Below are 11,845 nucleotides of genomic sequence, written 5' to 3'. Positions count from 1 at the left end.
CACAAGCTGTTTAAATCATAAAATTAATTTTTTTATAAAATTAATTAATTCAAAGTAAATCGATAAAATGATCTCATGAGTCTATATATGAAGCACCTGACAGAACCTTTTAAGGTTCTATAGAACCTTTTCTTCTAAGAGTGTATTTTGATTGATGACAATATTGTGATAATGTTATGTTTTTGAACAGGCATTACAATCTTGCGGTCTCAGTGGAATATGATTCTGCAGAGGGACCGAATCTTGTATTTTTACTACATAACATACTGATCATAGGCCTACTCCATCAATGTTTAAGAATAAGTTCTTGATTGAATTCAGTACCAGTGTGGCCATAGTCTCTCTCGCTTCCGTGGACACGCACGAGAGCGAATGAAGAGAGAGCAAGAGAAACGAGATTGAGAAAAAAGCACCGGTGTCAGCAAAAGATTTATAAGAAACAGAAAAGCATGTGATTCTAGACAGTATGTTTTTTTTTTTTTCTTGGCTGGAGGGTTTGAGTCTCTCCCCGTCTCCGTCTGTTCTTTCCCTTGATCTCTTTTTTCTATTTGGTTCCCATCACGAGTAATTCGTCCCCGTGAACACACAACAAGATAAACAGTTTGTGTTGTAAGCCATTATCTCTGTGAAAGTAAAACAACAGGCACAGGGAGAGGTACCAGGCGACAGGCGGTTGGAAAATGACTTCCTGTTTCTTCCCCTCGGGTTCTAAACCCAGACCGGACTCCGACACCTGCTGTGCGGCCACATATTTATTTATTTAGCGTGTTTATTTCTTTATTTTCGGCTTTTTTCGTGTTTTATATTTATGCCCCTGGTTAGAGTGCACAGTCTGTGCTGAGTCAAAAAATGAAAGCACATCGCAGATAGAGCAATAAATGAAAAGCGCTTGCATCTGCGATCGGCTCCTCGGCAGGGCAGACGCGTGTGTGTGTGATTAGGTGTGCGGCCTGACTCTCCAGACATGGAGGAGAGAGAAACGGAAGATTTGGGAATCGTGCTCGACAGTGTCGGCGAGCAGTGATGTCAAGCGAATCACGTACATACAAACACACATATTGTCTCATTTCATACAACGACATGATCAGCGACAATAAACACGGCGGGTTTTCCAAACGCAGGAAATGCTGACTGACGGCAATGTTTTCCTGGTTTAACTCACTTTTCTGAAGCACACACTGACATTATACAATAGATACATGGTACGACCAAATCATTCAGGTTACCGTCGGCTAATCTCAGTCCGAGGAGTTGTGAATCTTCTGTGTGATTCAAATGATTCAGGCGGGGAATCCCCTTCAGAAAGCGATTCCCTAATGAACAAGCAGCTATATCTATAGCAGACCCTCTTCCCGAGAAGGAGGAAAAGAATGAATGAAAGAAGGAAAGAGGGATAGAACAGTTGTCCGCTCGTTTGCCCTCCGATCTGCCGTTCCTGTCGTCCCTCGATGATAGGTTGTAGAGTCTGGATGTAAGCGAGTAGGCCTACTTCATGAGGAAGTGTGTTGGCGTGTGTTGTGTGAGAGAGAGAGAGAGAGAGTGTGTGTGTGTGTGTGTGTGTGTGAGTGAGTGAGGGTTTTACCCCCAGAAAAGGGCAATCAGCAGCTGAACCGTGAGTAGGAAGTGAGGGGCGGAGAGGGTGGTGGCCAAGCTGTGGACTCTCCCGGCCTCAGAGCCCAGGTTAGTGACCGTCGCCTTGTCCGAGAACGGAGGGATGACGTTGAACCCTCCTCCGGTTTGGTCTTCTTCCTCTTCCTCCTCTTCCTCCTCCTCATCTTCTTCTTCGCTTTCTACCACCTTTTGGAATCAGAGAGAAATGTCTCAAAAACTTGGATAATTTTGGGATAAACTTGGGTGGTGTTCCTGGTCAAAAAAGACCGGCCTAGTAAAATGTGCTTATAAATCTCTCATTATGCTATGTTGTTGCCAAACATTGGATTTAATCTTTTTATCAACATGTTTTCTTTCATTTAGGACAGGTTTTGAATTTCATTTTGGAACTTTTGATCACTTATGACTTTTGATCATAGGCCTCGTTCCCGATATAGCCTATACGTCAAGCTAAATCAAAAAACGAACTGATATGACGTTATTTCGAACAAAATCCAGCCAAAACGCGAACTTCGTTTGGAGTTCGTTTTGGGAGTTCGAAACAGTAACACTTTCCGTGAAAGTTCGCTCCGGCTGATAAACACCTTTGTACTACCGTTGGTAAGTGGCGATTACGTAACAAGAAGGTGTGTGCGGAGGCTCCGCCTTCTTTCATTATCTTACGTTAATTTCTCCTGTTCAGTCCGCCGAGGTCAGACGTCCACAAGTGAAAACATGAACACACTGGAGCGCTGCTTTAAAGCAATCTATTGTATAAAGTGCTATATAAATACACGTGACATGACTTTACTAAAGTGCCGAATTGCAGAGCTCATGCAAACGTATCCGCTTTTCTTATGCTTTATAAAAAAAATGCTTGCTGATTTCTTATTTTTGTTGCATGTTGATTTTGTTATTGAGAGGAAAGCGCGTAGCACATATTAACTTATTCATCTAAACGCTGTTCTCAGCAGTGTGTGCTTCGTTAAATGTTCGCTAACAGTATATCGCTGCTCTCGTATTTCGAAGTTCATTCTATCCCTAAGCGAAGAACGAAAAAGAGCGTTGCCGTGAGTATATCGAGGCCGTTAATCTTAGCTGATGCACCATTTTTTGAGGTAAATAAGCATGACTGAGGCGTCAATGAGGCGATCAAACAGTTCCAAAAACTAATTGAAAGGAAACAAGTTGACAAAGATTAAATTCAGTATTTGGTGATAATATAACATTAATGAGAGATTAACAAGCAATTCAAAAGGCTGATCATTTTTGACCGGGAACACCAAATTAGGGAAAGGACCTTCAACACAGCACAAGGGTTAAGTTGTTGCAACACTTTCATCCAATAGAGTGCAACAATGCCTGTCTACTTTTTCAGCGGCCTTGGTTCTGGAAGTATTTATCTTTTCCCATAGGGATTTTTCTCATAGGGATTTTTGTTTAAAGGACAAGTTCAGTATTTTACACTTAAAGCCCTGTTTACAGATCGTATCTGATGAAATAGAACGATTAAGATTAAACTTTGGACACATGCTGCTGTCCCGAGAATTTTAGGTTTATTTAGCTTTCCCCCCCCCCACCCCCACAATGGTTGTCTATGTGCACTGGCAGATTCCTTCCTAAAACACATTAAACTTTCGTTTACAAAGACGTGAAACTCACCGAGTGGTCAGGGGTGTTCACTGATATGATCCCAAAAAAAATCGCTGAAAAAGATGCTTTCCAACAGGTTTTATCGTAGTGTTTGTCCAACTCCATTGATTGTATTGAATGTGCTGTGTGAGGTACGGTATTCCTCCGCCGCTTCTTCTTCTGCTTCTTCTGTGTATTCAATGAAATGCCAGCGGTTTGCTTGCAATTGGCAAAGGTGCATTATCGCCACCAACTGGTGTCTATTATTCAAGCTCTCAACGGAAGAATCTGGGTGTGACGCGTTCGGCAAAATAGGTCCACAAAAGCTAAATAAACCTAAAATTCTCGGGACAGGAGCATGTGTCCAAATTTTAATCTTAACCGTTCTATTTCATCAGATACGATCTGTAAACAGGGCTTTAAGTGTAAAATACCGAACTTGTCCTTTAAAGCCATGAACCAAATCAACCAGCTTTGAAGTAAATCACAAAATGACAAACTTTGATTTGAAGCAAAAAAAAAAAGTGTTTGAAAATTTAACAAAAAGTTGTGATAATGTTCAAATTTATTGTTCAAAATCATCTTTTATATATAATGATGGTCGATGTCTTTAAAGGCTCATCATTTATTGTTCAAAATCAATTCCCCTATGGAGAAAATGAATGGGATTTTTACTTCCAGAACCCGACTGTTGCAGTGTATGGCATGAGTTTGTTTGAAGGCGGGTCTATTTGTGGTCTTAATAATGACAGTTAGAGTGTTTGGTAAAGTTTAAAGTAAAAAAAAAAATTAAAGTTTTTCTTTTAATACAAAGTAAACAACTTGCCAAGTGATCACTGAAAAAACAACAACATGGCAGCAACAAACAATGGAAAGAAAATATAGATAATATAATATCAAAAATTATATAATTTATAATAATACTAATAATAATAATAATCAAATAAATTCCAGCTCACATGACAAAATATTATATGTAACTATAATTACACACACAGAAACAAATATAGACGTGTGTGTGTGTGTGTGTGTGTGTGTGTGTGTGTGTGTGTGTGTGTGTGTGTGTGTGTGTGTGTGTGTGTGTGTGTGTGTGTGTGTGTGTGTGTGTGTGTGTGTGTGTGTGTGTGTGAGAGATTCTAGTTATGGTTTATAATATATAGCTTTATGAGAAATATCTGAGGCAAAGTTACGTGAATGATGATATGTAAACTGAATCATATGAAAAATACATTTTTAGGAAAGCAGGAGCAGTACGATGGTGAGTGTTTGTCAGGGAGAGGGACGGAGAGATCGTGAGGGAGAGGGATTAGGAACGAACGATAAAAGAAGGAGAAAGAGAAAAAGAGTTAGAGCGAGAGAGAGAGAGAGAGAGAGACAGATGGGTACGAATACATTAATATTAATGAAGTTTGACTGATGCACCGCTGCTTGCAAACACCTTTAGTTAATCCGTTCAGAGAGAGAGAGAGAGAGAGAGAGAGAGAGAGAGAGAGAGAGAGAGAGAGAGAGAGAGAGAGAGAGAGACAGGCCGAGAAAGTGAGAAGCACATCAAGAGAGACAGATCAGGAAAGACAGGGACATTTGGAGAGGAGAGATTTGCTGGAGAACACAAGTGAGAGAGTGAGTCTAGGAAAGAAATAAATGACAGCAGAAACTGAATTCAATCCTTTTTGTCTGTGGGCTCAGATTATCTCTAAGCTGAATGCTGTGGTCTGTGTGTTCTGAGAACAGAGGATGTGAACGCAGTCCAAAGCGAGGACATGGGAACACAAAGACACAGATCAGAGCAGCGTTTCTTGATAAAGTCTGTATGCCGATGGATGCCAAAGGATTATTTGCTTCTCTTCTATGTGGGCAGCGAATATACAATCCATTTTACAATATATAGTCAAGTAAGTGTTGCTATCACGACTGTGTCATTCCCTGAAGCGCTGAAAGCTGCGCGGCTATCAAGAAATTACTTTTGCTGGATATTATGCTACTGCTAATGCTAATAACACAGCCAGGGGGTCAGGATTTAGCCGATTCGCTTTAGTACTACACCATTATGCTGTCAAAAAGCAAGCTTCTTTATTGACAACCATTAAAAAGTAGCCAACAAAATGATTTTTGCAAGAAATATTCATTACAAAACAATCAGTAGTGTACAAGATGATTTATTCGGATGGTGTTACTCCCTGAAGCTCTAGTAGCTTATTTGTCTATCAAGAAATTACTTTGGCACAGATATTATGCAAATTCTAAATTTATATAATAGTTCAATGGGATCAAGGTTTGGCTTATTAGCGTTAACAGTTCACCTCTCCTGGTAGATGCTAGTAACTGCAAAAGCATTTAATTTTTTTTAGAAGTAGCAAACAAAATTAAACTCAAAAATTTACAATTATTTTGATTAAATAATTTTATAATTGTAATTATTTTAGAAGATTTCACCAGCCACTTTATTAATTTATTCATGCATTTTTATTTAATTGCACTCGAGATTTATATATTTATTTACAGGGCCTAAAACTTTTTTCCACAACTGCCAATGGCCGGTGACTTAAGAAAATCTACCAGCCATAAATATTTTTTTACCAGCGTTGAAACAGAGATTAATCCTTATTAAAGTTACAAAAGTTATTCAGTCAAGAGCAGTGAGTGATATTTCTTTGTCTTTTGTTTGATTTAAACAGGACTCCCACTGTACGCTATTGGCCACAATTTGGCCGTCTGAGACACATTTAGCAAATCCTAAAAGATTCCTCTGATCCTAGGCTAAAATCTGAAGTCTTTGAGTTTGACATGTTCACAGACAGCCGATAAATAACCGTTGCGATCAAATTTCACCTCAGATGAAATTCTGGCAGTGTCAAAAGATTTGACTCAAAGTCCTGCGGTGTGAATTCTCCTACGACGGCCGTCAAATTGTCTTTGTTTTCAAGATAAGCTGTGACCAAAATAACCGAGATTTATTTTTAGTCATCAATCCCGCGTGTAATGCAGCTCACACCACCGAACGGGTCACTGATTGATGATGTAAAACTCTGGACGAGTTCTTGCGTGCGTCCGTTTTTAACGCGTCTTGACTGTCGTACAGTCTGACATTAATGACAGCTGAGATCTTACAGTGTTACATGGATTAGGGGATCATATTTCGTACAGTCTGACAAGAAACAATCGTAAAGGACTATTATAAATCTCACAGTATGCATTAAAAAACACAAACAGCAGCAGGTTTATCAGGCTGCTGTCACTTTAAGACCTGATGAATGGATCCAATATATGTTACACATGCGTTTTCTTTCTCAACTGTTTACGTTCACTTAAGACATAACTGACTGTGTTTATGAGGATACTTGCCAATACGGGCAGTTTGAAAATTTAGTTTGAACATGTCTGTTCAAGCGCAAGAAGATGCGAAAGGGATTCTATGCGCAAGTAATTAATTGATTTCCATTTCGCGTCTTCTTGCGCTTGAATATTTAAATTGGCAAGGCTTAAATTTTCTTGACGATGCAGCACTGGCCTATCTGAGCATTGTTCACGTTTGTTTACGTTCATGTTCACATAATATTGCATATCGGTTCGAGTCCTGCTCGGAGTGGGGTGAGTAGGACCGGAGCGTTACATTGGTGCCGTGACCCAGATGTGGGAATGAGGTTTACGGAGATGAGTGTAACGGAGGCCAGCTAGTATCAGCTGTGCAGATAAACCTTACTTCCCTGATCTCAAGAGGCGCAGTAGCAACTGACGCTAGAGACTGCGGTCTTTAGGATCGTAGAGGTTACACCAATGGTTCTCAACAGTGATGCGCGGGTCAATGTATAAACAACCCGCACCCGACCGACGTTTTCAACTTTACCGCCCGCAACTCGGACCGCAAAAAAAAAGAAAGAAAATATTGTACCCGACCCGCTTCCTGACCCGCGTTTTTTTTTTAAGTAGCTAGTAAATGCTCATTTTAGTCATTGGGCCATAGACGGAGGAACTAGGGGTGCGCATTTTTCTGAATGCTGTATGATATCGCCTAGTTTTTGTAATAAAGGGTTGATTTAGGCTATTCATTTATTTCGTTTCATTTTCTTAACAATTAAGATGCTGCATGTGTTTATCCAGTCTAATCGAAGTGTGCGTCTCTCCCCCGACTTTCCCAACAAAAACCCCCCCGCCCCCTCTCAGCAAATAGCTACATATAACTGACATTACTGAGCTATATGCGTTTAAAAGTAGCCTATTAAAATGGCACAATGGCATTGCTCAGTTCAACGTGTTGGGAAATCGGGCATTTTGTCCCGCGTCAGCTTTTATTCAAAAGTTAATAACGCGCTCAATATTCAAAATTAAATAAGGATTTCCCACTGTCATCTCTGCAGACTGAGCTCGTGCGTCATCCTCGCGCAGTTATTCAGCCAATAAAGTGTAGACCAATTGTATTTCATAGAACATTGTGTCTAGTACTATATAAATTACAAAGGTTTAATTGGCATCTTTATTTCAAACGACCCGACCGACCGCGACCCGAATATCATTAAAAATATTTTTGGATGACTCGTAACCGCGGGTGACCGCAGGCACCCGCTCACTTTGGATCAACCCGCGCATCACTGGTTCTCAACCATGTTCCTGGAGCCCCTCATCACCACACATTTTCCATGTCTCCTTAAGGCGAGACACTACAGGTGAATAGGGAAATATTTGTAACTAGCAGATATCACCATGAAACTTTCCCAGTTGATTACCTACATTAAGATGAGAAAAAAATGTATTACAAGTTTTCTGTAATTTATTGTTTAAATATGCAAATTAGGCATTATCTAATTAAATATGCGCTAATTTGTCTATATTTAAAAAAACGAAATCTCAGAATTGGATAAAGCCAGGTTCAAAATTCTTTTTTCATTGTGTTCACATATTAGATGGGGAAAAAATTACAGAGGGATTTATGGATATCTACTTTTGTTATCCTGTAAAACAGAATATACTGTCAATAGCCTTAAAAAATGTATTTTCGCCATGTTTTTTGGAATAAAATGTTATATAAATCAGGCTAGGAATAATATATTTACAAATCCCTCTGTAATTGTCTTCATAATATAACTAGGTACAAGACTGGAAAGTTTGGTGTGTATAGGTGCTACTGAAGAGGAGATTTCGGACTTGGAGTATGAGAGAAAAGTCATTTTGAGAAAAAGGCATTTAAAGATTTGTAATGTAAAAAATCATACTTTTTTAGTGGAAACAACTATTTACTGACACAATATCTTATCAAATCATTAGCAACAACAATACAAACGACCTAAATCACATCAAAACTTATAAACACAGCATTTATGGCCTTTAACTGAGCAGAAAAACAGTCAAAAACACACATCTGAGTGTCAGAGCGCGTCACGTGATGCATCTGAACCAATCAGGTTGTCAGAAATTGACATCAGCCAATGAGATTTCGCTTTTAGGGTTAAATGCCCATTTTACTTTCACGATTGGTTACTGATTAAAAGGAAATGACCATATTTGGATCCGACAGCATTGTACAGAAGAGAGAGAGCTTTCCAGACATGTGCGTGATTAAAGGAAGAACACAGAGATCGCGGAGCAGCGCGTTGATTTAGAACGGCAACTTTTGTTGAATTTCAGAGAAATCTACTGACGCAAATAGACAAAGTGTAGTAAAATAAAGACCTAAATGTGTATTTTGGACTTTTTTTCAGCACAAGTCTGAAAGAAAACATGTTATTGAAGACAAATAGCCCAAAATCTCAAAATTGACCAGTGAAAAAAAACGATGTTTTTGCCTGCCGTGTCTCGCCTTAATCAAACACATCTGATTCAGGTCATCAGCTCATTAGTAGAGTCTCCAAGACCTGAAATGGGTTGTGTCAGACAAAAGCATGGTTGAGAACCATCGAGTTACACTAATGCTAATAACTTTTCACTGCTTACTGATAAATGTTCAGAGAAATTGATGCCAAGTGTATAGTCAGTTTCTGATACAGCATAAAACCAAGGTAGCCACAAGACAAATGAAAGATCTGATCCAGTGACGCTGCCTACTAAGTCTCATTGAGTCATTTAAAGTTTGGCGGTTGGCCATAATGAAAGAAAAATAAAGCTGACACCCTCATTCCAAAGCACAATGTAATCTGACTAAAGGGAAGAGCAAATCGATATAGATTTAATTCCTTTCCATGATTGTGTTCTTGAGAGCCTGTGGGTTGTGTGATTATTTCTGATTGAATTGAAGGTGGCAGTTCAGGCAGTTTGATTCGACCCCACAGTGATCTCTTTAGATACATGTGCCATTTGTTTACCATCTTAGTGCATGCCTGAAAACCATGACATCAAGTGAACATATCCGTGAAATTACCATTTTAAAGTAAGATAAAGACTAAATAGGACATCTTAACAAGGTCATGTGCGCAGTGGGTTAGAGGTCGGATCTTTAGGTTAAAGCATCGTGACCTATTGATTTGGTTAAAGAAATAGGTTTCTTTCAAAGGAGCTAAAGAGACAGAACAACAAAAACACGCATTCATTACTTTTGTTCTGAAATATATGCACCACTGTTTAATCAATACAGTAAATTAACAAGGAACATTTTGGGAGCATCCATTACGCACGTGGGAAGCCACACTAAATGCAGAAGGTGGGACTTCTGAACAAGCGTTTTTGTGCTTACTGTAGCGGGCCGGCTGCTGGGGCGACGGCGTGTGACCGTGTGTTTTCTGCAGTGACACCATCAGCCGCGCATAAACGTTTCACTTCAGCTCTCTGATCCATCAGTATGCTCAAAGCGGCAGGACTGCGGGTTTGTTCGGCTTGTGCAGTAAGTAGTTTTGTAAATCTGATGTATCAAAGGGCCAAAATCAAACACGAGGCCAAACTCGTGGGTCATTCGGTTGTTAAATCGAGGCTATGGCCACAACAAGAATCAAGAATCAGGTTTATTGTGCTTACAAAGAACTCATGGGCGGAGCTTTATAAGTGGTTGTTTTATATGTCAATTATTTTGAGTTGGCATTGGAGCTGGAGGAGATTGAGAGTTGTGTTACTCACTGCATTGGGTTCAGGCAGCAGGTTGATGTTCAGCTCATCACGCTGGACCTGAGGCGAGGGGCGAGGTGGAGGAAGGGGCGTTCCCTCTACTGGACGAGGGGTGGAGCTTCCCATGTTATCAATGGCATTACCTGTCAGGTAAAGAGATCGGGTGAGTTTAAGACTGTTGTTTTGTTGTTGACAGTTTTACTTGCTAATAAGACCATTTAAATTTTGTGACTTTTACTTTATATCTGTTTGAAGTTATCTGTATCCTAGTGTACTACAAAAGTTGACAGAATATACATTTAGTCCATATCCACGTTCAAAAATGGACCAAAAATAGTAATGACTATCTCTGGGCATATATAAATGATGGTGGATAGCATAGTTCTGATAAATTTGTCTCAGAAGAATTTGATGAGTTTGTATTAAAATCTTGATTGCAGTCAATCAACTTTGCTGTCTTAAACTTTTAGCACAGTTTAAGACATTGTTGAGATCACTTCTGAAACTTTAGAGTAGGCATACACTACCGTTCAAAAGTTTGGGGTCGGTTTTTTTTATTAAAAGTGTTTTTGTTTTTTTAAAGAAGTCTCTTATGCTCACCAAGTCTGTAAAAACAGTAATACTGTGAATTTACAATTTAAAATAACAGTTTTCTATTTTAATATATTTAAAAATGTAATTTAGTCCTGTTTAAAAGAACAGCATTTATTTCAAAAAATAAATCTTTTACAACAAATAAAACTTTTGTAAAATTATAAATGTCTTTCGTGTCACTTTGACCAATTTAATGCATCCTTGCTGAATACAATAATTTATTTCTTTAAAAAAACAACAAAAGATTTGTGACATTACTGGGAGTTATTTTGCAGGAGAAATGATGATAATGAAATCTCATTTGTGATTTGTGCCAAGCCGTAACTTAAACTAAAGGCAATTGGCTATTTAAAAAAAGAACCCGCACCAAATTCCTGTTTCAAAAGGAAATATGTCATCACAGAAAAAAACTTGTGAATGTTATACCGCAGATATGTCAGAGCAGTGCCATATTTACACTCTTTTTCTCTGACATTAAGATGATCTGTAAATGATATTCTGGGATACTCACGCAGACAGGTGTTGCTGGTGAACATGTGCAGGATACGCAGGCAGTCCTGCCACTGGTTCCCGCTGCCTTCGCAATTACACCACTGCGACACCTCTGTACTGCTGTTACTCACATAGTTTGGTGTCATGATGGTACCTGAGAAGGGAGGGAGAGAGAAAGAGGGGATGAGAGCCAGCCAGAGGAAAAGATCCCATGCCAATTAGCCCGAAGCCCATCTGGGAGAATCTCCAAGCAGAATAGTCTATCCACCCCCCTCCACTTTAATTATGTTGCTTCAGGTTGTCCCGCTAGTTCAACATAAGTGCCACACTGGGTTAAAGTAAACCCAGAGACATGAAGTTGAACCCAAACTCCACTGACCAATCGTTCCCATTAGCAATTCTTGTTTCAGTGAGTGAACTCACTCCATCAGGACGCAGAAGTGCTCGTCATTAAAAATGTAATATTATTTAAGTACAGACTGCGCAGTGACGTATCGATTTGTACGTTTTG

The 11,845-nt window shown here is 39.3% G+C and overlaps 1 protein-coding gene across 2 annotated transcripts in view; it reads right to left on the bottom strand.

The window, feature by feature from the left end:
• Positions 1-485: 485 nt before the first annotated feature.
• Positions 486-11,845, bottom strand: part of gfra3 (GDNF family receptor alpha 3) — a 38,709-nt gene continuing 27,349 nt past the window's right edge. For both annotated transcript variants that reach the window (XM_079630353.1, XM_079630352.1), the window contains exons 6-8: positions 11,354-11,488; positions 10,261-10,391; positions 486-1,797 (exon numbers count right to left, since the gene is read on the bottom strand). In XM_079630353.1, coding sequence (XP_079486479.1) covers positions 1,579-1,797; positions 10,261-10,391; positions 11,354-11,488 — 485 coding nt within the window. In that variant the 3' untranslated portion in view covers positions 486-1,578. The remainder of the gene's footprint in view (positions 1,798-10,260; positions 10,392-11,353; positions 11,489-11,845) is intronic.

Source organism: Phoxinus phoxinus (genome assembly GCF_949152265.1).
Source record: "Phoxinus phoxinus genome assembly, chromosome: 12".
NCBI lineage: Eukaryota > Metazoa > Chordata > Actinopteri > Cypriniformes > Leuciscidae > Phoxinus > Phoxinus phoxinus.
The sequence above is the reverse complement of the archived record's forward strand: the minus strand, read 5'-3'. Positions and strand labels throughout refer to the sequence as shown.